This window comes from Vicugna pacos, chromosome 9 (assembly GCF_048564905.1).
Source record: "Vicugna pacos chromosome 9, VicPac4, whole genome shotgun sequence".
Lineage (NCBI taxonomy): Eukaryota > Metazoa > Chordata > Mammalia > Artiodactyla > Camelidae > Vicugna > Vicugna pacos.
Genome location: NC_132995.1, coordinates 2,854,643 through 2,877,935, shown reverse-complemented (window position 1 = coordinate 2,877,935; position 23,293 = coordinate 2,854,643). Strand labels below are relative to the sequence as shown.

Below are 23,293 nucleotides of genomic sequence, written 5' to 3'. Positions count from 1 at the left end.
AGCCACAGGAAAGGAATCTAGGAGATGCCCCTCGTTTGCTTTAGTTGCTCTCTGAATTCTCTGCTCCCGGCCTGGGGCCCCAACCCTGGCATCCTCCTCACCTCCCAGCCTCCATTCTGCCTTCCAGTTCTCTCCAGAGGGATCTTCTGAACACCTAATAGCCCAGTCCACCCCTTGCTCAAATTCCTTTTCTGGCTCTCCATACCCATCTTAGCCCCACAGCTGGGCATTCGAGGCCCTGAGCGGCTTGGTCCCTACCAGTCCAACCTCGTCTCTCACCTCCTCGTTCCCCCATGCATTGTGGTCCTGCCCTTCTCCATGCCCCACAAGTCCCCTCAACCACTGGAGTTTTACACTGGCTGGTTTCTGCTGGCTGAAATAGTTCTCTGCCTGTTGAATTCCTGTTTAGCCTTCCTGGTCCAGCTCAAATACCCTCTTTGGAAAAGCCTGCCCTCATCCCCAGGTTAGGTTAGTCTCCCAGCATCCACTTCTGCATCTTGTCCCCCCCACCTCCAGCCAGGGGTCCAGCTCCGGATAAGTGGCTGCCTCCTGAACATGTCACAGGCTTCCTGGCCACTCTCCAGCCTGCAGGACGACAGCTAACAGGAAGCTTCCTGCCTTCTCAGGAACAACCTGTTCCTTTTCCTTCTGGCCAGCCAGCAACTGCTTCTCATTACCCACGTGACCAGCAAGGCTGGCTTGGGGCTGGTTTTCTCTAGACACCCCTCGTCCAGGGTGGACATTTCTGCTCCCGCAGAACACCCACTGACAAGCTCCCCTCCCTGCCCCAGTGAACTCCTGCTGGCCTCTCCCCAAGCCAGACGACACCCACCAGAGAAGCAAGCAGTTCCCCAAAAGTTTTCCCCTCATCAATAACCCCCCATGGCTCCCAGCTTCTAGGCTGCAGACTGGAAACCGTGCCAGAGCCGGACAGCTGTCCCAGACTTTTATACGTGAACTTAATCCAAATTTTAAATGTTGGCAATTGACTCAAATTTGTTTCAAAAGCACTGAAGGCAAGACCCAAGCTCCTCAGCCCGATACTCACAGTCCCTGTCGTCTCATGCAACTGATCCTTCCCGGATCCATACCTTGGGACGTTGGCCCTGGTTTGGGGCCTCTGCTCCAAGTGGCTGCTCTTTCTGAAGCCCCTTCCCTCCCGGTGAGCATGCACCTCCCCGGCCCTCACACCCCACCCTCACGGTCCCGTGGTCTGGTCAGGGATGTGCACAGCCTGAGCAGAGAAGTGGGAGGCAGGTCCTCACCTCCAGCCGCCGATGCAATCATTGAGTGGCAACTTCACGACTTTTATTTGTGGTGCCTGTGCTTTGTCTCGAAAATACCTTCTCCCCCTGCCCCGGACAGTGGGCCGGGAGGGGGCAGCAAAAAATAGAAGACGTCCCTCCCTATTGCACATGGACCCTATATACAGGCCCACCTGGCCGAGGCCGGTGGGACTCTTGGCACATTCTTGGATCCCTGTTCAGGAGTGGGAGGGGTGACTAGAGTGGTATTACACGTAAGAGGGGGACCTCTGGGCGGCCACTCTGGTCCTGGCGCTTCTTGGTCCTTGGTTCCTTCCTGGTCCCACCTCCAGCCCTGGTCCCCCCTCAGAGACATCCCCCTACCTGGCTCAGCCTCCCACCACCGCCGTGGCCTCGGACGGCCCCCCCTTGGCTCCTGGGGACTCGGTACTCCCTTCCCAGCCTGGAAGTCCCAAGGGAAGGTTATGGCTTCTCAGACTCCCCCAGAAGCCCGTCACTCATATTCACGCAGGGGAAGGGGTGCGTGCGGCAGAAGCAGCTGTATAAATATGGGTGCAGGGGGAGGGCCTCCTCCACAGTCACTTGGAGAGTTTGCTGATGACTCGAATCAGGGCTGCGTTCTCATCCTTGAGCCGCTGGTTGTCTGCCCGTAGGTCGGACAGGGCCTGAGAGATAGGATGGGGTCAGCCAGCTGGCCCTGGGCAGGCTGAACCCACTGCCCGCCCTCACTCTCCGCCCACAGCTCCCCATTAATACTCACCTTCAGCTCCTCCTCCAGTTCAGCCGCCTTCCGTTCCAAAGCCCTGCGCTCCTGGAATAAACAGGTGAAGATGAGGACAAGGGACAGGAGTTCAGGGAGGGCCATAGGTCAAGTACGGCTGAGACAGTGGGGAAAGGGCAGAGGAGCAGGTGAGAATCCAGACCCACATGGGTTTGTAAGGCTGGGGACACTCCCGGCCCCACTCCAGCCACCCCTACTCACGAATCTCTCCAGCTCCAGAAGGGCGGGCCTCTCTGCAAAGCGCTCCTGCCTCTGGTGAGGACAGAAAGAGAGCAGGGTCAGAGAAGCGTCTAAACCTCAGTGGCCAGGAAGGAAAAGCAGCAGTGAGAGGGGGAAAGGCAGACCAAACTGCTGGGGCCCAGACCTCAACACCCACTGCTCAAGATAAGCCCGGCCCTTCTTGGCCAGGCCCCGCTTCTGACGTCATAGCCCCGCCCCTCCCCAAGGGTCCTAGCCCTCCCCTCAGGCCCCGCCTCCCAGAGGTCCTAGCCCCGCCCATAAGCCCTCCCCCACCCAGCTGCCCAGATTCCTCCTCTCAAGGGTCCCAGCCCACCACTCAGCCCCTCTCCTCGGTCCTCTGTCTCTACCTCCACCTCCCGAGGATCCTGAGCAAATGAGGCCCCTTCCCACCACATCCAGGGTGTCCTCACCTGCGTGGCGCGCTCCAGCTCTACCTTGAGCTGCGCCAGCTGCAGCGTGGTCTCGGTCAGGGCCTCGCGAAGTCGTTCGTTCTCAGTCCGCAGCTCTGCGTACAGCTGGGGACACCAGGAGGAGGGACCCGGAGGTCAGGCCAGACGCTGAGATGCGTTTGCGGGGGAAGGGGCTGACTGCAGCTTGGGCGAGGGCGGGAAGAGGGCGGGAAAAGGCCGGATGCGCATATGGGTTAGAACCACTAAATAGGGGGCTGGAGGGCAGGTATACATAAGCCAACTTGTGGGGGGTCAGTCAATGGCACAATCGTGGGGTGGGATCGCGAACCTTCCTGAAGCCTCCGTCCGGTTCTTCTGATTCTGGCTCGGGTTCTGGGTTGAGGTCCCGCTGCCTGCGGGATGAGGGGCCGCCCTCAGGAGTGCTGGGGTGGGGTCGAGCAGGGCGTCACAGGGGCGTACCCACGGACCCCCCCCCCCCAGACAACCCAAAACCTTCCTGCCCACCCTTTACCTGGATTCTGGGCTGTGGTCTGCAGGCGCCGGCTCCGCCTCCTCCCCCTGTGGGCGGGCAGAGGTGGGGTTCAGCCGGATGCTTGGTCCCACCCCCACCCGGCCTCTAAGGCCCACCCACAGCCTCAGCAGACCGGCCTGGGCCTCATCCCTCACCTCCGCAGGCCCCCTACGCTCCTTGCCAACTTTGCGGTGCTCTCTGGTGGCCTGTGGTCCCTGCCCTTGCCCGTCGGGCGCCTCTGCTGGGGAAGAGGCAGGAATCAGCTCAGGGACTTGCGGAGGGTCTCCTCTGCGGTGTCAGGGTCCCTGGGCCCAACCCCCAGGAAAACGGTTGGACTGTAGCGGGAGGGATCGGCTGGGCCCAGGAGAACGACTTCCCAGAGACCAGACCTCACCTCTCTGGGCAGGGCCATCAGCGCTCTGGACCCCAGGGACTCGGGGTCGCCGGGAAGGGTCCTGTGGGAGAGGGGCAGGGGAGTCAGAGGACGAGGGCGTCTGGTACCACCCACTGTCCATCACCTGACTCCTCTCACCAGGCTCTGCAGGCACTTCTCTGGCTCTGGGGCCTTCCCTGCGGCCTTCTCGGCCTCCTTCAGGTCCGTCAGAGTCACACCCTGGCACAGAGACAGGGCAGTCAGGTCCAGCACACAGGGCCCAGCCCCAGCATTCATCCTTCAGACCCACCAGTCCAGGCCCCAGCCCATACCTGTGTGGACCTCCGAGACTGGCGCATGAGGCGAGAGCGAGCTTTGCGCTGGGATTCAGACTCCTCATCCCGCACAGGCATCTGGTAGGACCTGAGTGAAGGGCCCCCGACCTCAGGGAGGGTTCCCTTGGACCCTGCTCTGTCCCATGGCCGACACTCTCGGGGAGTCACATTGTGCCAGAGGACTTCAACTCCCCCGACCCTGGGACACACTGTCCCTTGGGAGCCACCCTCACAGGACCGGGGACTCCTGGGGAATGTACTTTCCTCCCCGCTGGGGAGACGGCGGCCTCTCACTCCCTCTTCACCTCACCTCCGGCGGTCCCGGGAGTCCGCTGGGGGCGCTGCAGTGACTACAGGGACATTGGGCTTCACTGGGGACTGGGGCTCCAGAATCCTGGAGGGAGGAGTGGAGTCATTCAAAGGAGGTGGCCGCCTGGAGATCTCAGACCTGTGTGAATTCATTCATTCGGCAAATGTTACTCAAGCTTGCATGCGTTACGTGGCAGGCACCAGACACAGCAGCGCGCAAAAGAAAGAAATGATCTCTGCCCCGATGACTCAGATCTGGGCAGAAAAGATGCAAAACAATAGCCACAAGAAGACTAGAACATCACATACTACGTCAGGAGTGTCAAGCCCTCTGGAGAAAAAAAAAAAAAAAGCAAGGACAGGAGGCAGGAGGGGTGCATGTCCGGCTGCTGTGGCGGTGAGTGCAGCGGGCCTCACCAAGAAGCTGACATTCACACAGACCTGAGAGAGGGAGGAAGGAAGCCCTGTGGGTGTGAGGGGGGAGCTGGAGCGAAGGTCTGGGCAGGAGCCTGCCTGTGTCAGAAAGGGCGGGTGGGAGGAGGCGGGGGGAACGGGGGCCAGATCACCGTGGCCTTGGAAGTGTACCAAAAGGGAAACTGAGACCAAGAGTTGGGGGAGGCAGGGACCAGACCCCAGAGAGCAAGTGGACCTCCCCAGGATCATGCAGACAAGACTGGTACCTGGACCTGCCTCCCACCCCCGAGAGGGGCCCAGAGAACCCCGAATACTCACGGGGCAGAGGACTCTGGCACATTCCGTGAGGGTGTGGGGGTAATTCTGGCAAGACGGGGCTCCCTGACCTTGAGAGAGAGGAAAGGAGGGGGGCTAGTCTCCATGACTAGGCAGGGTCTGGTCCCCTGCCCATCACCCTGCTCACCTGAATGGAGGTTCCCTCCAGCCGCGAGGAGGAGGCTGAGCGCTGCAGCCCAGCTGCAGGGGCGCCCCCAGCCCCCTGCCTATCTGTGGGACCTAGGGCACCAGAGCTCCCCGTCTTCTGGAGGCCAAAGCGCCTGGAGAAGGTGGTCTCTTCCGGGGTCTGGAGAAAAGAAAGGTCTCAGTCACAGAGAAAGGGTCCCTCTTCTCAGGAACTCCAAATGTTACCTCCAAAGGGACCACAAGGAACTACAACTGTGGGGCAGGTACAGCCAGGAAAAGGCAGTCCGCTGTGCTAGAGGATTCTGGGAACTGTAGTCTTCGCCCTCCCTGCCCTGCCTGGAGGCGTGCAGTAAGCCTCCGGGCCTAGCGTGGCCTCAGGACACCCAGACTCACCGTGGGGCTCTTGGGGCTAGAGAGTGGCGGGGAGGAGGCCCCGTTGAGCGTTCTGGATTCTGCTGGGGGGTACTCTATGGTGCAAGAAGGGGGAGAGGTCACAGGAATATGCCAGCTGCCTCTGAGAACCAGCTCCTCCTCCTTCAGCCCCAGGGGTCCAGCCCCCAGCCCCCCCTCCCTCACACCCAGGGGTCCAGCCCCCAGCCCCTCCTCCCTCACACCCAGGGGTCCAGCCCCCAGCCCCTCCTCCCTCACACCCAGGGGTCCAGGCCCTCAGCCCCATCCTCTCCAGATTCAGGAACCCAGGCCCCCAGCTCCTCACCTGAAGGGCCTTCTTCTCCCTCATCCTCATCCCGGATGGGGAGCCCCCCCGCCCCTCCAGGCCGGCGCTCCTTGGACAAGTCCTGGAGGGAGATCTTCTCACGGCTGCTCAGACGACATACGGAGCTCCTGGTGGAAAGGGGAGGTGTTGGGGGGCAAACCCCAGGGAGCCTCCAGGCCACCGACCCTCCAGGCACCCCTCCCTACCTTCGGTGTTTGCTGCTGGCGGGCACCTGGGACTCCTGGCCCCTGCTCTGGGAGGCTTCCTTTTGGTTCCGTAGCTGCAAGGGAGAAGGGGCTACTGGGGAGGGACAGAACACATGGACCCTCCTGGGTCCCACGCCCCCAACACTGAGGGCTACAGGCACAGCCCTGCTGGTCATGCCTAACTCGATGCTCCCACGATAGGTCCTCAGGTCTCTGGCTCCCCGGATGGGCGGGGCCGGGTGGGGGGAAATCTGCGGACTCATTCAAGTTTTCCCACCATCGGCGCCCTGGGTCTCCTGCTTCCAAGGGCCTCCAAGCTTCCTGGCCTCCAGTCCTGTCCCCAGAGGGGTCCCTCTACCTCCCAGGGGCGACCTGCCCAAACGTCTGCCAGACCCTTCAGCACACCCAGACCATGGGCTGGCAACCCCCACCTCCTCCCTTAAGGCTCTCTCTCAGGCACTGCTCCCAAAAGGCATCAGTTCCCAGCCTGCCGTTTTCACACAGCTCACACTGCAAATCCATGGCAGAGCCAGGGTTCAGACCCTGAGTCCACACCGTTCACCCCCTCACTCTGAGATTTTCCAGCAACAGTGCCTGGTCCGGTGCTGACTGGAGGGCATCCCAGGGGTGACGAGGCCTGGCCCAAGCCCGGATAGACCACCCCCATCTGCGCCCCAAGGTCCACCTGGGCCCCAGGCCCCGCCTCCCCCCAGGACCCAGCTGTGCCCCTCCTCAGGGCTCTCCACTGGGCCCCTGTCACTAGCCAGGGAAGGGCAGGTGCCCCGGCCAGATGCCAGAGACTCACGTCCTCCTGCTTCCGGGCCAGCTCCTCCAGCAGGCTCAGCACCTCCTCATCTGCCAGGTCACAGGGTCGCTGCCCCTGGGTGGGCAGGGGGAGAAGGGCCAATGAGGAGGAGTTGTGGGGGCCCTCCCAGCCCGCCAGCCCCAGGCGCCCCAGCCTGGCCCTCACCGCGTGGGTCAGCGAGTCCATGCCCCCACCGTGCTCCGCCAGAAGGCGGCAGGCGTCCTCCACGCCCCAGTGGGCCGCGGCGTGCAGGGGGGTCCAGCCGTCCCCATCCCGCAGCTCCGGATCGTAGCCAGCCTGAAGGAGCAGCCTGGGGGCCAGGGAGGCTCGGGTCAAGGACCAATACAGGGGCTCTGGGCCAAGGGCTGATGTCGGCCAGCCGTGCTGTGGTGGCAATACCAGCTGTGACAGTACCGGAAACAATCCGCCACGTGGTAAAGAGCCACTGCCCCGAGCACCACCCCCTGCAAAGTGACCCCCTCTTCCCCAGGCTCTGACCCCTCCCCTGGCCCATCAGGTGGCCTCTGGAACCCTGCTCCTTGTACCTGTAGGGGTGAACTCTTTTGACAGTCACCCCTGGTTGTGGGACAGCCCCAAAGTAGGTGGGGGTGGGGGTTCCACAGCACCCAAGCCTAAGGGAAGGATGAGACCCCAGAAGGGGTGGCCTAGGGGCAGCACTGTACGCAGGAACCCAGGCTCAGAGCAGCAGTTCTCGAACAGGGAGGCACTGCCATGTGGGCACCTGGCCATGTCTGGAGAGGTTTCTGGTTGTCATAACTTAGGGGTGGGTGCCAGGGAAGCTGCCAGCCACCCTACAGGGCAGAGGACCGCCCCATGGTGAGGAGCCATCTGGTCCAAATGCGACCAGTCAGGAGACAGAACCCCGGGCTCAGACAATTCCGGGGGGATATTCACCACGTCGGACCACTCAGTCTGGCTAGAAGTCCAGGGCAGTTCTGGGAACTCAGTTTAGGGCAGACGTGTCTGCTCTTAGAGGGCTGGATTTAGGTTGGGTCAGTGAGGAAGAGCTAAAGCAAGGAGGGGAAGATGGGGAGATGAGGTATCTTGTAAAGAACCTTTTTACACAAAAGCTCGTTGGTGCAGCCGGAGCTGACTCTGCCCCAGCGTGCTGGGCACCCTGCTACTTCCCCGAGCACGCGCCCACCTCAGGCCCCCATTCTCTCTGCCCGATGAGTGTTCTCGGGGCGTCTTGGCATTTCTTGCAGCCACCCCCTCAGCAGTCAAAGAGGGGCCCATCCTCACAGAGGAACTCCCCTCTCTGCACTCGCCTTCTCCCACTGCCCTGTCTCTGTCCCTCAAGGCCAGTAGTTATCAAGTGGGGATGACGCTGAACCCCAGGGGACACTGGGCGATGTCCAGAGAGGTGCCTGGCTGCCGTGACTGTGGCGGGGTATGGCTCGGGCATCTGGTGGGTGAAGGTCAGGGATGCTGCACAACATCCTGCTGGGAACAGGATGGCCCCCCAGGGTCATCCGGCCCCACGTCACCCGTGTGGAGGGGAAGACCCCTCTCTAAGCACTTAGGGCCCTGGGACGTGACCTGCTTCCCGGGTCACTCGTCTGTCTCCCCGACGAGGCTGTGAACTGCTCGTGGGCCCAGAGCCATCCTATTTGCTGCTGTAAGCACAGCACCCAAAAGACATTCAGCAGGTGCTTAGTAAGTGCTGAGTGAATAGCGTCAAGTATAAATGCACACTTCTACTCTGCCACCCATCTTTAACCAGGAGAATGTCGGCTACATTCTTTCCAAAATCCAATCAGCACAACATTACTAATGTAAATTCCAGCTTTTCCCTCTAGGACAAACACTTTACCAAAATACGCAACTTTTTTTTGGTGGGAAGAGATTGTCCTGACTTCTACTCATTTCCTGAGGCCTGTGGAAATAAACCTTTATGTACTTAAAGTTATACAGAATATAGAATAAAATTAATAACAAAACCAAAAAAGCCAATCAACAGATCTGGTTGTGAACACAAACACACACTGAGGGGCACAAATGAAATTATGGTCAGTGAGTATCTCTTAAGTCAGGGAACAACCAAAATGTCTCAGTCCTGCTGCAGAGAATGAGGCTGCCCATGCACATCGATCCTTCCTTCCCCCTGTAATAATGGCACCCTGCTTTCAGTGGGTCATACGGCCACCCGGCTGAAGTAGAACCTCCCAGTCTCCCTCAAAGCCAAGAACAACCAGCTAAGTAGGGTCTGGCAAATGGGATGTTAACAGTGCATGCCACTTCTGGACTGTTTTTTCAAAAGGAATGGAGGTTTGCTCCCTTTGCCCTCTCCTTCTTCCTGCTGGCTGGGATGCAGAGGCGATGGCAGGAGCTGAAGCAGCCACCTCAGACTCCGGGGTGGAAGCCATGGGCAGAGGAGGGCACTCCCTCTGGGACTGGGCACATCACTGGGCCTGACCATTCACAGCGTCCCAGCCCCCTTGCTGCAGGAATCGGCCCTGGGATGGACAGGTGTGGAAGGTGGCCCAGTGAGTGTCAGACCCAGGGCTTCCACTGGAACTACAGAGGACAAGGCACTCCACCTCCGAAACAAGGGAAGCAGCCAGGACATGAACCTGGAGCTGTCAGCGGTCATCCTAAGTTCCCTACAGGGAAACCTTCCCAAAAACTCATCACTCAGAGGTGAGCAGAGATGGAGGGATTCACCTGAACTCCATTTTCATACCAAAAATACAGGACAACATCACACGAGGGAGAGAGAGAAAGCAGAGAGCAGGGCACCTGAAGAAGTGGAACCCGCTACTCCGACATTCCTGTCAGTCAGAAGCGGACAAGACGCAGGAGAGGATGAGGGAGGACGTCCTGCAACAACTTAAAAGACAGATGCGCCAAGTAATCCGGCCTTGAAGTACGTAACACAACAACTGATTCAACCACAAGAAGAAAACCCGCAGCCACAGTGGGACGTTTCACTGCTTCTCACAGCAACTGACAGAATAAGCAGGTGGGGAAAAAAGATCACTAAGGATATAGAAGACTTAAATAGCACAACTGCAAAGCTGACCTCGTGACCTACACAGAACGCTGTACTTTGCAACGCAGCTCTTTTCCAGGTCACACGCACTGGGCTATGAAGTGAATCCCAATGAATTTCAGAAACCTGGAATCACACGGAACCCATCCCCCGACAGCCCCGTGCAGGGACGGCAGGAAACGCACACAGGCAGCCCTCAGAGATGCTGAGGGCTCAGCTCCAGACCACCGAGCTAAAGCAGGCGTCACGTTGCAGCAAGGCGCACGAACTCTGCGGCTTCCCGGTGCACGTGGAAGTTATGTCTTCACTGCAGCGTCGCCTAGTATAGCGTGTGATGGCACTACATCTAGAAAGCCAGTGTGCATACCTTCATCAAAAAACACTTTATTGCTAAAAAATGCTTACCATCACCTGACAACGCAGGGTTGCAACAAACCTTCAATTTGTAAAACAAACAAACCCCACAGTATCTGCAAAGCACGACAGACGAGGCAGGCCTGGAATGAAACGATGACTAGAAAATGCTATGTGTTTGGAAATGAATGACATACTTCTGAACGGCGCATGGGTCAGAGAGGATTGGCAGCTGGAAAATGTTTTAAACTGAAGGACAGAGAGAAGGCTGCACATCAGACCTGCAGACGCAGCTGAGGCTGTACTCAGAGGGGAACGCGTGGCCTTAGGCACATGGATTAGAAAAGGACAGGAGTGGAGAAAACCCACAGGAAGGTGTGAGACAGCGAGAAGGAGCAGGGGAAAGGGAGGGTCTACACCGGCCCAGCTCACCTCATCACTTCGATGTAGCCCTTGGCGGCGGCCACGTGCAGGGCAGAGGCCCCCGTGCGGGGATGCCGGGCCTCAGGCATGGCGCCCCCGTTCAGCCAGCACCTCGTGTCGTGAAGGAGCAATTCCTCCTCGGCCCGTCTGGCTGCCTCCACATCCACCCCTGGGAGGACGAGAAGGGGGAACAGGTGGAACTCACACCCCCAGATCCAGGAAGCACAGGGTGGTACCCGGCCTGGTCCCCCTGCTCTGTGGGCGCCAGGGACTCAGGGACCTGGACCTGCTCAGCACCTCCCAGCCGTGCTCTGCGAGGTCCTGGGCTCCAATGAGGGTCTCCGACTCACTGCTGGAGGCTGGGAAGATGGAGACCGCAGGCCTTTTCCCATTTTAACCCAAAGTATTGCCTGTGTCATTATTTCTAAGTATAAAACCTCCAGTTCACTGAGCAAACGCAGCATTCGGTCACCCTGACATCTCCTAGCACTGCCGATACAGCCCTCAGCCAGGCATTCGGTCACCAGGACCACGCTGAACACTCATGAGGACATACCCAGCAAAAAGCCACTGCGCGGTGCGCGTCCCGCTGGGGCAGCAGCACCTGCCCACCAGGTGCAGACGCGCTCTCGACGTGCCGTCACCTGCGCCAGCTGGCCAGAGGCCAGCACGCTTCCTCACCGGTCGATTTCACTGTCTCCGACCGGTTTCGCAGCAAGTTGTACCGCATTTATGGCTGCAAACGGCCAGTTACGACTTTCAGTTAACTGTGGATCAAAACAGTCAGCTTTGCTGAGGCTGGAATGTCATCTGCTGGCTGTCACTGAGAATCTGTACTTTGCAGGTTATAAACTACTGAGACGGGAGTCAAAAATGGCCTTTTCTAGACAATGTGTGCACCTTCTCCTGGGAGTTTTATCACCGGCTGTTACTTTTGCAGTTGTGACATTTCTCGCTCACCCCAGTGCTGCCCAGAGCTGAGCCGTCCTGCACAAAAGCTGTCAGCCACGTGCAGCTACGGAGCACCTGAACTGTGGCGTCTCCCCTCTGAGATGTGTAGTAAGTGTGAACCACCCACCGGGTTTCCAAGTATGATTTTTTTAAAAATGTGCGGCAGCTCATGAAGTTTTTTTATATTGATGTCTTGGACATACTTGGTTAAATAAAATGTTATTAAAATTAAGTTCACCTCTTTGCTTTTTCTTTTTTGAAATTCACCTACTTGAAAACCCTCAAAGACGCACGTGGCTCGCACCGGCTTCCCACAGGGCAGCGCTGGCACGGACCCCGTGCACCGCCGCTTGGCTGAAAACGCTAAAACGTGACAGAGGCAACCAAAGCCCCGCGCCCCCTGCCCACCTCATCCTGCTCCTTGCGGCCCGAGCGGTAACCGCCATCACAAGTCTGCTTTCACAAATGCGAACCTGCTTATATGTCCTCATTACAATACCGCAAACGTCTGCTCCAGGGTTACAGTGGGACCCCCGAAACACAATCCCCCTCCGGGACCAAATCCTCCCGGGTCCGGCTGCGCACTGGCGCCACCAGGTGGCACCTGGGCGCTGGAGCTAAACTCCAACGGGATCATCTGCGAGTCTCCCGGTGGCTATCCCAGGAATGCATGATTGGTTAGGGCACATCTCCCAGGCCCAGACTGGGGCGGGGGCCTGGAGAGTGCGGGGGACTCTGAGATCCACCCTCTCCCACTCCTCTTCAAAGGGAATCGCCTACATTCAGCCCTGTTACAGATGCAGGCGCCTGCTGCGGGAAGGGCGGAGTTTGCCGGCCTTTCATTCAGCAAACGCAGTTACGACCCTGCCTGTTCATACCCATCCTTCTGCAGTTCTGCTTTTTGCTGAGATTTGCCCGAGTTTATTAACAGAGCTCTTGATGGAGGTTGGCAACCTACGTCCTGTGGGTACAGGCCACCTGTTTGGGCTTTTACTTTCTTCGTGGTGGCGGTGGTAAAAAATGTAACATAAAGTTCACCTATTTCACTATTTGAAAGTATGCAATTCAGTGGCATTCAGGACACTCATAGCACACAGCCATCGACTCATCCATCTGTGGTACTTTTTCATGCCCCCAGTGGAAACCTCACACCCCATTCATCAGTCACTCCCTGTACCTCCCTCCTAAGGCCCCTAGCAACCACCTATCTACTTCCTGTCACTGGAAGGCACTCGTGTTTGTAAATAAAGGTTTAATAGAACGTGGCCACACCCACTCACTTATATATCCTGCCTGCCTGTTTCCCCCACTGCGGGGGGCAGGGTGGGTGGTGGTAAAATGACAGCGCATCCTGAAAAGCCTAAAATATTTATTGCCTAGAACATCTGCCAAGCCCAGCTTAGGTCATTCATTTATAGATTATCAATTGATCCACTTTTCCTTGTGGTGTCAGCCACATCCTCTCACAATGACAAACGACAAGACGTAGGCCAGTGGGTGGAGGGCCTCCAGCGGGTGGCCTAGGCGTGGAACAGCTAGAACACTGGGAATGCAGGTCTTCAGCTATGATCCAGGGTGGCCAGCTGTTTCCCACAGCGGCCACAACCACCAATGCCCCTGCCGGCCAGAAATGGGCGTGCCCTGGCCCTGCCTCGCCAGCCCTGGGACTGACTGCCCACGCTGCCTGCCTTTGAGAGGGAGTCCCTCCCTCCGCCCGTCTCAGATGTTGGGATTCTGAGTGGGATTGCTTCAAATATTTCAGAAACTCTTCAAGTGTCCTGCCCAGTTCCAAGTCCCTGTGGGTCCTAAACCATGGCCCTTCGGAGTAATGTGGCCAGGGGGTCCTGTCGGCACAGGACACCGTGCTGCGGCCTGGGCTGTGGGGACGGCATCCATAGTGGAGCCGTTGACTGGACTGGCCAGCATCCACCCCGCCTCTATAACGTCTTCCTTCTCTTCACCCCTGCTATCAACCCACCTGGTTGTGACGTGACTGAGCCCCACAGCGTGGCTCCACGGGCGCCCACATCACCAGGCCTGACCATCCTCCCTGCCACAGTGACCAGCTCAGGGGCAGGCTTGTGACCAAGGCCCAGGCTTGCGTCAGGCAGAGGGCCGTGGCCGGGACTACTGAGGGACCTACTTCTAGTTCAGCTGGGGTATCAGCCTGCACTGCTGGAAGCCTTGCTAAGCACCTCACTGAGAGAACCTGCCCAAGAATGACGTCAGTGCAGAGTTCAGCAGAGGGATGGGGGATGCTTTTAACTTTGTCTGTGCCCCTGGATCAAACCATGCCTGAAGTCCATATAACTCCTAGATGTCAGTTACACAAGCCCATAAATTGCCTTCTTTTTTTAACTGTGGTAAAATACACACAGAATTTACCACCTTAACCATTTTTACACACGCGGTTCAGCAGCATTAAGTACACTCACGCTGTTGAGCGGCCACCATCACCATCCATCTCCAGAACTCTCTCCTCTTGCAAAAGTGAAACCCTGCATCCATTAAATAACTCCTCACCCTCCACTCCCCCAGCCCCTGCCAACTACCTTCTACCCTCCATCTCTATGAGTCTATTTCAGTCAAATCCCTCACATACGTGGAATCATACAGCATTTGCACTTTTTGTGCCTGACTTATCTCCTTAGCACACCGTCCTTAAGCTTCACCCATGCTGTAGCCAGGGTCAGAATGCCCTCCTTCTTCAGGCTGGGCACTATTCCACTACACATACATGCCACACAGTGCTTGTCCAGGAGGCATCCCTCAATGAGCACCTGGGCTGCGCCCACCCTTTTGCTACTGTGAACAATGCTACTGTGCACAGGGGTGTGGGAGACTCCTCTGGCCCGAGCCAGGCTGCCACGGGTTCTGGTGCTCGCAATGAGTCGCGCCTCATTCAGCAGCTGAGCCAGGAGGTCCAGAGACCTTCCAGCGGCGACCCAGATTCTGCCCACCACGCTCCGCCGAGGCTTCTGTGTGAAGGCGAGCATCCCGGGGCCACGTGGGCCAAGGCCTCTGGATCCCAGAGGCAGCAGCCGCGGTGCTCTTTGCAGCCTGTCCCGCCCCCAGCAGCACAGCAGAGGGTCCTCCCGTCAGTACCACCAGCCTTTGTGCCTGCTCGGCCCTACCGGCCAATATCCGCCCCCCACCTTCTCCTTGCCCTGCAGAAGGGCACACAGGCCTCCGTGAGAAGGTGACATGAGTTACAGGCAGTTCCTGTAGAAACACACAAAACATCTGAGAAATCACCCACCCCTGCTGGCCATTCTCGGCCCAGAGAAGCGGCCTGCAAGCATCGCCCTGCAGACTACTTTTTAACTACAGAGGGAGGAAGATGTCTCTGAAGTAGAGTCACCTGGGCAACCCCTGGAAGGAAGTTTGAAGTTACCACCACCAGTAACGGGGGGCAGACAGAGCGTGTGTCCCCGAGGCACGTGCTGAGAGGTTCCTGCCAAGGATGCTGAACTGAAGAACCAGTCAGGTCCAGGCTGAGGGACCACCGTGTGAAACAGGGGAGGCGAGGGGAGCGAGGGCTGGTCCAGAGGGAGGGAGACCAAGGTGACAGGAGGACCAGGCGCAGGGAGGGAGCCAGGCAGGTCCTGAAGCAGCGGGAAAAGGCGACAGTGCCCAAGATAGGTAACATTTCACCATCACAGTCAGCATCCAGACGCTGAGAGGAGAGAAACAGCGTCCCACCCCCATGGCGGTTACAAGGAAAGCAGCCTTGTTTTACATCTGGGCTCCTGCGTCTCCCCAGGTGGAGCAACCGTGTCTGAAACATCTCAAAATGGTTCGGGAAAGAGAGGGAGGAAGCCAGGGAGGAGGAAGAGAAAGAGGGAGGGAAGGAGGAAAGGCGGGGAAAGGCAACTTACAGATGGGGGCGGGGAGAGGGAGGAAGCACATGCAAATGTGCCAAAAAGGCAAAAATCGCGGAGCCTGTGCTTTATGACTCCGCTTATACAGAACGTCCAGAACAGGCACATCCGTGGATACAAAGCCATTGGGCAGCTTCCCGGGGCTGAGGGGGCTGGAGGATTGGGGGGTGACAGCTCAGGGGTGTGGGGTCTCTTTGGGGATGATCAAAATCCTCTAAAACCAATGTGGTGATGAACGCACAACATTGAGTGTCAATAAACTAAAAAAACAAAACAAACAAACAAAAAAACAACCAGATCTATACTTTCAAGGCTGAGCTGTCCACACTGAGTCCTACCTCCATAAAGATGCTAAAGAGCTCTGGTCAGTCTCAGTGAAGGTCATAAAGTCACTTGTCGGACTGCAGTTGAAACCTGCCTCTGAGTTGGAAGCTTTTCGAGATAAAAAGTGGACGAGAGGAGGGAGGAGACCCCGACGCTGCCCTAGTTTTGCTCACTCCCCAACATGAACCAAACAGGGACCTCAGCCGTCCATCTCAGGAGCCCTGCAAGGCTCCCACGGCCACCAACACATGACCTGCCTGGGCCAGGCCTTTGGCCCTCCCATCCCAGCCAGAGCGCTGCAACCCGACCAGGCCGGGAACCCGGGCGTCACCTGGGGCTCCCCAACCCCTGTTCTTCATCAGCCTTCCTGCCCCCGCACGGCCCTCCAGACCCACCAGGCCCCGCACTCACACCTTCTCATGACTGAACCCTGACCGCTGGCTCACTCCAGCAACCAGACAGTCACCCCTACACACAGAGAGCTGGGCTCCAGAAGCCATGCTTATGACCCTGCACGGCTGCAGGGCTCCGGAGACTCAGTGATGCTACCTGCCGTCCCCCACCCAGCCTTGCCCATGCACCCTGCATGCCATCTGGTCCTAGACAGCTATTTTTAGGGGGGCGGGGGGAGGGGGGCCACAAGCACCTCTGAGATCCTGCTAGAAGTAACATACACTCCGCCTAGAAAGCGTAACTGGCCACATACAGGCCTTGGGGGGTCCTGAGCCCCATATTAGGGACCCCTGGGGTTCAGCGGTCCTGAGCCCAGGAGACTGGTCCCCCAGAAGCCTCTGCATCCCTCTGCCTGCCCGCTAGTAAAACTCCCACGAAGACCTGCAGTCTCACCTCATTGTCCCCTGGACCAGCCCTGCCTCAGTTTCCTCAGTTACTCAGAGGATAAGACAAAGCTTCGGGTCAATGATGGTTTGTGCTCTTATTCTGTGTGGAGCAGAGACACAAGCACTCCCTCCAGTGCCTCGATTACTCGATTAACAGTCCCAGCAACCCTGAGGGTAGGTGTTCACAACCCGTTTCCCAAGTATGGACAGTGAGGGGGGTGAAGGGGGTCAGCGTCCTAGGAAGCGGAGGGCCCGCCTCTGGCAGCCCCCGAGGCCCACCTCTGCGGGCGATCTCCGCCTTCAGCAGCCCCTCCATGGGGTCAGACTCGGCCAGGTCCAGGGGCAGGTCCCCATCGCTGTTGACAGCGGCGATGTTGGCCCCATGGCTCAGGAGGTACCTGGGGGCAGGGCGAGGTCAGGGCCGAGGGCTCCAAGCCCTAGCCCCAGCCCCCCTCAGGCCTCGCCCATCCTCCCTGCCTCACCTGGCGATGTCCAGGTAACCACAGGAGGCGGCCACGTGTAGGGGTGTCCAGCCCTCGTTGTCTGCCTGGTTCACGGTGGCGCCCTGCTCCACCAGGAAGCGCACCACCTCCAGGTTCTCGTCGATGCAGGCCTGGGGGGCGGGGACAGGGCTGTCGGCCCTCACCCACTCGACACCGCACTCCTGGCAAGACTGGACTCCTGACGGGGATCCAGGGGCCAACTGGCCACAACATTCAAGGAGAGGACCCCAATGGCCCAGGGATAGGCCCTGCCCCCAGAGGCCCCACCAGCCACCTAGCTGTTTAAGACACCCTCCCCACCCCAGTTTCCCAGTGGTCAGGTCAGCCAGGCATCTGGAGCTCACTGGAGACCATGAGAGGAGGGCTCCCAGCAACCAGGCAAGTAGAAACTGGATAGAGAAGAGAGGGGTCTTCACCCCGGTGTAGGAATCCTGACTGATGCTTACAGGTGAGATGTTCTCCACAGTCACCACTGGAGGGTGGGGCTTCCAGTGATGGACCAAAGGGAAGAGACCTGACACCTTCCCCTCAGACCCAGGGGTCCAGCCCCCAGCCCCTCCTCCCTCAGACCCAGGGGACCAGACCCCCAGCTCCTCCTCCCTCAGACCCAGGGGACCAGACCCCCAGCCCCTCCTCCCTCAGACCCAGGGGTCCAGCCCCCAGTTCCTCCTCCCTCAGACCCAACAGCATCTCTACAGGAACTGACCATGGCCCTGCCTCATACCCAGAAGGGAGACAGCTAGATCCCCGGGGCCCAAGGCTGTGCAGGGCTGGTAAAGTCTCCAGGTCCCTGGGAATGCGGGGCAGAGTGAGGGTCCTAGGAAGGATTCCTACACTGGGAGACACAGCCGTGTGAGCATGTGCCCAGGGCCTGGGGTCCAAGGAGAGGCAGCTTCCATGCACTGAGGGTCTACTATGCACAGGGCGTTTCCATGGGCCATCGTCCCTAATCCTACCACTGTGAGGATCCTGTTTCATGGAGGAAGAATCAAAGCTCCAGGAGACAAAAGCCCTTCCCCAAGGTGGCACAGCAAGTGGGGGCCAGAGAAGGGACTTAGCCCAGGGCGCATGCAAACACCAGGTGGCCACTGGGACCTGAGCAGCGCCTGACAGATGGGGGTGGCCCTGGACTCCTGGGTCCTCAGGGTAAATTAACCCTCAGCTCCCTCACCTCTCCCAAACCATCCATCTGGAGAAGAGTGGAGGAAGCTACAAGGGCCAAGAGCATGAAGTCATGGAAACTCAGGCCGCGAAAGGGGGGCCACACGTGCCCTGGGAACGGGATGAACTCTGGGCTCCGTTTATTTCCACTCGGTTGTCATGGTGATGGGAGGGGGGGCAAGGAGGGAGATGGGCCTTTCCCTTTCAAGGACCTGGCCAGGCACAGGCATCCATGTGAAAGATGCCTGAGGCCCGGGCACCAGGGATCCAAAAATCCAGGCACCAGCCCCTCCTCCCTCAGACCCAGGGGTCCAGGTACCCTGACTCCTCCCTGTTTAGACCTAAGCATCCTGGCTCACAGTCCTTCCTAGTCCAGACCCAGACCCCTGGGCACTAATTACAAGGCAACTTCGAGGAAGGGGTAGAGCACACCAGTCACCTCAAGCAGCTGACAAACCGGCCTGAGGTAGGGACTGAGGCTTGAGAACTTCTGGGGACACAACCTAGGCAGGGACCAATGCCTGGGGACCTGCTCTGGGAAGGATGCAGAGCAGAAACCACAGCCCCAGGTCTCACCCAGACCATGTGAGCAGCTGTCCCGGTTTGCCCGAGGCTGGGGGTTTCCTGGGACCTGGGACTTTCAGTGTTAAAACCAGGCCAGTCCCCGGCACACCAGCCAGCACTGGTCACCAGACACCCAGACCTGACCCAAACCCCAGCTGCCCCGCTGGCTGGCTGTGTGACCTGAGGCAGGGACTTCCCCTCTCTGAAGCTCAGAGGCCCTAATCCTTCAGGCCTCCTGCAAAGCCCTGCAAAGCGAGTTTACCAAGTGCTTGCCTGCAGTGGGGGTTGAGGGGGGGTCCCACTTGACAGGCCAGGCTGGAGTGGCCTTTGGCCGCGTCCCGGCCCAGGGGGGAGCTGCAGAATGGGGTTTGGCCTGAAAAGCAGATCCAAGAACCCCTTCGGAAAGGTCCAAGGGAGTCAGGAGTAGGGACGGTGGTAGAGGAAGGGGGACACTGAAGCCTGAAGCCTCTTTCCTGGGTGTGCCAAGCTCTGAGACCCTGCAAGGCCTCAGGAAGTGGGACCCTCCTTGAGATGGAAGGCAATGTCCCAGGTAACACTGGGGCCTCTGCAGGGGACAGACCTGGGGAGAGGGAAAGAGAAAGGGGGGAGGGGTACCACTTAGACCAGGGGCTACAACCCCTCAACTCAAGGTCTACGGTGCTTCGTGAAGGGTGTTTGTCTTTCTTCACAAGAGTCCTGCCTGGGAGGGACTGGCTACTGGCCCCATTTAACAGATAAGAAACCTGAGGCACAGGGAGAAAAGACACTAATTAAGGTCACAAAGTTGAGGAGCTGAGATGAGAACTCAGGTCTGCCCCATTTTCCTAAACTGCTCCTCTTCCCAGGAAGTGGGCCTCTTCAGCCATCTGTCTCATCCTCCTACCCTCTGCCAACCTTTCCTTCCCAGGGTCCTCTCTGCGTCCAAACCCTGAGGGTTCTGGCAGGGAAAAGAGGGCTGGGGGCTGAATCCATCTGGGGAGAATAGGAAGGAGACGGCCTCGGGGACAGAGGATCTTCTGTGGCCTGTCCCTGGTGGTCCCACTGGAGGAGGGGAAGGAGTGATAAAAGCACCCAAAATCAGAGAGCCCTGGTTCTGGGACATAATATGGCCCTGGTTCTGGAACACGGGAACACTGGAGGCAGAAATCAGGGTGTCTTCTTGGAAAGGCAAGGGGACCCAGACTGTAGAGAGTGAGGACTAACAGGGTTCTCAAACCCTCAGTAAGGTGCTATGACATGGGGCTAGAAGAGATCATGCACTCTGTGGGAGGGAGAAGCTGCCCAAATCCACAGGAGAGTATCAGGGCAGAGAAAGCAAGATAGTCAGGGGATAGACAGGTGGCCCAAAGCCAGGAAGAGGTGGATGCCTTGAGTTTGCCCAGAAAAAAAAGGTAATGGTGCAAGGCAAGAGGAGCGACGGGGAGAGCAGGTGCCTGGAGAAGAAACATCCCTGAGAGAAGGCCCACAGTGGGAGGCTTGAGGTGACACAGGACCCGGAAGGAGAATGAAGAGGGCAGGAGGCGGAGCAGGGAGCAGGGGAGAGAGCATGCACTGGCCCAGATGGGGCAAGCATCCACTTCAAGTGCACAGAGCCTTGAAGGCAGTGGCTCAGGAAGGAGCATCCTTAGATAGCAACAGATGACAGAGACCAAGGACGAGAAGGAGAAACCTGAAAAGAGTGTCATGGAAGTTGCTAGACCTAGTCAAAGAGGTGGCTCAAACCAGAGACCAGGGGAGGAAGCAGCACAGACCCAGGAAAGACAAGGGTGCTGCGCAGTGGAAGTGGTCCCTGCCTAGAGGGGAGAAAATGGGCCAGAGGTGCTACAAGTATTGCCAGAAGAGGTGGCGCTGGTGGAGCTGGAAGAAGTAGCACAGACTCAGGAAAGAGGTGCAGCAGTGGGCGGCAGGGTAGAGAGGGCACCGGCGGAGGTGGCCCGGGCGAGACTAGTAAAGAGGCTCAAGGTCGGGAAAGAGCAGCGTCAAGCGACAAGATGAGGACCGGTGAGGTGGGCTGGACTGGGGCCCTCAGCAATGGCTCAAGTCCAGTGAGAGGGCAGCGCAACACGGCAAAGACCAGGGCCAGTCCAAGTGGTTCGGGATTGGAAGAGGGGAGCTCGACGTAGGTGGGATGGGAAAGGGAGTCAAACGGGAGGGAAAGGACCGGGGCGGCAACCACGGTGCACACCAGGACTGGGGAGGGAGGGTGCTCGAGGCGGCGCAGACCCAGGGCGGATCAGGTCCCCGGGAGGGGCCCGGGCGGGAGCGCTGACCTGGTGCAGGGCGCTGATGCCGTCGGCGTTGGTGGAGTCCAGCACGGCGCGGGCGGGCGGCGGGGCGGTAGGGTCGGGCTCGGCGCCGGGGCCGGGGTCGGCCGCGCGCAGCATCAGGCGCGCCTCGTCCAGGTCGCCGCCCGCGCAGGCCGCCAGGAACTCGGCCGCGCGTTCGAAGCGCACGGTGCGGGCGCGCCTCTCCCCGGGGCCCGGCTCGGAGCCCGCCCGCGCCCCCCACTGCCGCAGCTGCTCCTGCCGCCGCTCCCGGGCCGCTGCCGCCGCCGCCCCGGGGCCCGCCCCCGGGCCGTCCTCGCCCGACATCGCGCCGCCCGCCCGCCCGAGAGCGAGCGAGCGACGCCCAGCTCTGAGCCCTGAGCCGCCGCCGCCCGCCCCGGGGCCGCCGGGAACTGCCGCCCGCCCCGCGCCGCCAGAGGATCTACCGGTCCCCGCCCGGCGCGCGACGTCACCACGCCGCTCCAGGGCGCGCTGGGAAATGGAGTCCGCAGCCTGGAGAGGCGACGGGCAGCCGCCGCAGGGAAGGCCGCGGGGGGCGCTGGGAAATGGAGTCCAAGAGCGGAAATTGCTCCTGGCAACATTCCGGCCTCGATCTGCCCCGAGGCACACTGGGAAATTCGCAGGTGTGCGGTGTCAAAGGAAATCTGACTGGGAGGATGCTCCCGGGAACGCCGAGAGACGGAGTCTAACGGCAGGAGGCGTGCCCCCAGGGCATACTGGGAAATGTAGTTCACCTGATCAAGGTGACGAATTGCTGGTCCCCAGACCTGGTAGGAAATGGCTTGACAGCCCGGGAGTCCTAAAAGATATCGAACTAATTTTACCAAATGTCTTATCCACTTTCCTCATACTATGCAACTTATTTAATTTGGGTTTTTCTGCTCCCTTCAACTAGAAATAAATCCCAGGACAGGGATTTTTGTCTTTTGTGCACTCCCAGTTCCCAGTACCCGAAACTGAGCCTAACAGAACGCGATCGAAAATAGTTTTGTTTGAATGAATGAATGAATGGATTCCCTAGGTCGTGGGAAACACCAGGACACCATGGGAAATTGAGTCCACAACCCTTAGATCATGAAGACAATTCTCTTCCAAGCCTCCCCCCGTGACCGCCCAGGGCATGCTGGGAAGTAAAGCTTGCTTTACAAAGATCATGGCCATCGATCGCTGGGCACGCTGGGAAATGTAGTCCGTAAGGCCATGTCCCTGAAGGTATAGTTGGTCCCAGGTAGAACCTGAAAGCACCCCAAGACATCAGGCTCAAAGGCAAGAGAAATCCAGAGTCCCTAATGGCAACCCCTGGATCACATCCTGAAAAGAACCCAAGAGGCGAGGTCCTCAATGACAAGGCTCTCAGAATCTTCACTGCCCCCTCCTTCTACAGCTAGCACCCTGGGACGTGGAGCACGCTGGGAAATGTAGTCCGAGCACTACACCCTCACAAAACATGCTGGGATTTGTAGTCTGGAGCGAGGAGTGCGACTAGATAGAGGGCGAATGGCCTCACACACAGCACTCTGCAATCCGAAATAATCCTCATCTTAGGTACTCGGAGCCTAAATCTTCATTGGGAAAGAGCCAGGCCCTTTGCGAGCCGAACAAAGGCCCATCAAAATCGCACAGAAAGGTGCTGAAATCCAGACAGAGGCAACAGACTTTTTTCCCCCAAGGGATGTTGGAGCAGCCTACCCACTCTAAGTCCTTGGGCCTGTGCAAAGAAACAAACTACAAGTCCCATGAGGCTTGGGGACTGCCGCGATGGATACAGAGGGGAGAGCAGTCCTAGTGGATCTTGGGATGTGTAGTCCCTAAGTCCCACACTTCCCACTTAACATGCACACCCACCTCCTTCTCCTAGGAGCTTAAATCATCCATCTGTCGTTAGGGTTCCTGTGCATGACTGTGATAATTGTTATTTCGCAAGCTGGGTCTAATGGGCCACGTAGAACAAGGGCTATATTCCCAGCCTCCTTGAAGCTGGAGATAGTTATATAATTAACTTCCACCAATGGGATTGAGTGAGTGGGAGACTGTCTCTGCCTCCCATTTTACCCGCTCCTCCTGTCTGTAAAGAAGGCTGACAGGTCAGTCTCATTGTCTTAATTGACTCGGGCTCTTCCGAGAAAAATACCACAGACCACGTGGCTTAAACAAGGGCCATTTACTTCT

General features: G+C 58.6%; 1 protein-coding gene across 4 annotated transcripts; it reads right to left on the bottom strand.

Annotated features, from left to right (window-relative positions):
- Nucleotides 1–1,286: 1,286 nt before the first annotated feature.
- Nucleotides 1,287–21,566, bottom strand: PPP1R12C (protein phosphatase 1 regulatory subunit 12C). Of its 4 annotated transcripts, none has more exons than XM_072966545.1 (22): nucleotides 21,110–21,566; nucleotides 17,094–17,224; nucleotides 16,891–17,009; nucleotides 10,626–10,785; nucleotides 6,992–7,136; nucleotides 6,827–6,901; nucleotides 6,022–6,095; nucleotides 5,816–5,943; nucleotides 5,494–5,567; nucleotides 5,102–5,260; nucleotides 4,957–5,024; nucleotides 4,226–4,363; nucleotides 3,913–4,003; nucleotides 3,740–3,820; nucleotides 3,602–3,662; nucleotides 3,363–3,448; nucleotides 3,208–3,254; nucleotides 3,025–3,118; nucleotides 2,697–2,801; nucleotides 2,248–2,298; nucleotides 2,026–2,076; nucleotides 1,287–1,930 (listed from the first exon to the last, which is right to left on the bottom strand). In XM_072966545.1, the coding sequence occupies exons 1-22, from the start codon at nucleotides 21,428–21,430 to the stop codon at nucleotides 1,844–1,846; spliced, it is 2,346 nt and encodes a 781-aa protein (XP_072822646.1). In that variant the 5' UTR covers nucleotides 21,431–21,566; the 3' UTR covers nucleotides 1,287–1,843. The 4 variants fall into 4 exon arrangements, with proteins under 4 accessions (XP_072822646.1, XP_072822648.1, XP_072822647.1 ...); XM_072966547.1 differs by having other exon boundaries at nucleotides 3,025–3,088; XM_072966546.1 differs by having other exon boundaries at nucleotides 3,363–3,445.
- Between the last annotated feature and the right edge of the window lie 1,727 nt (nucleotides 21,567–23,293).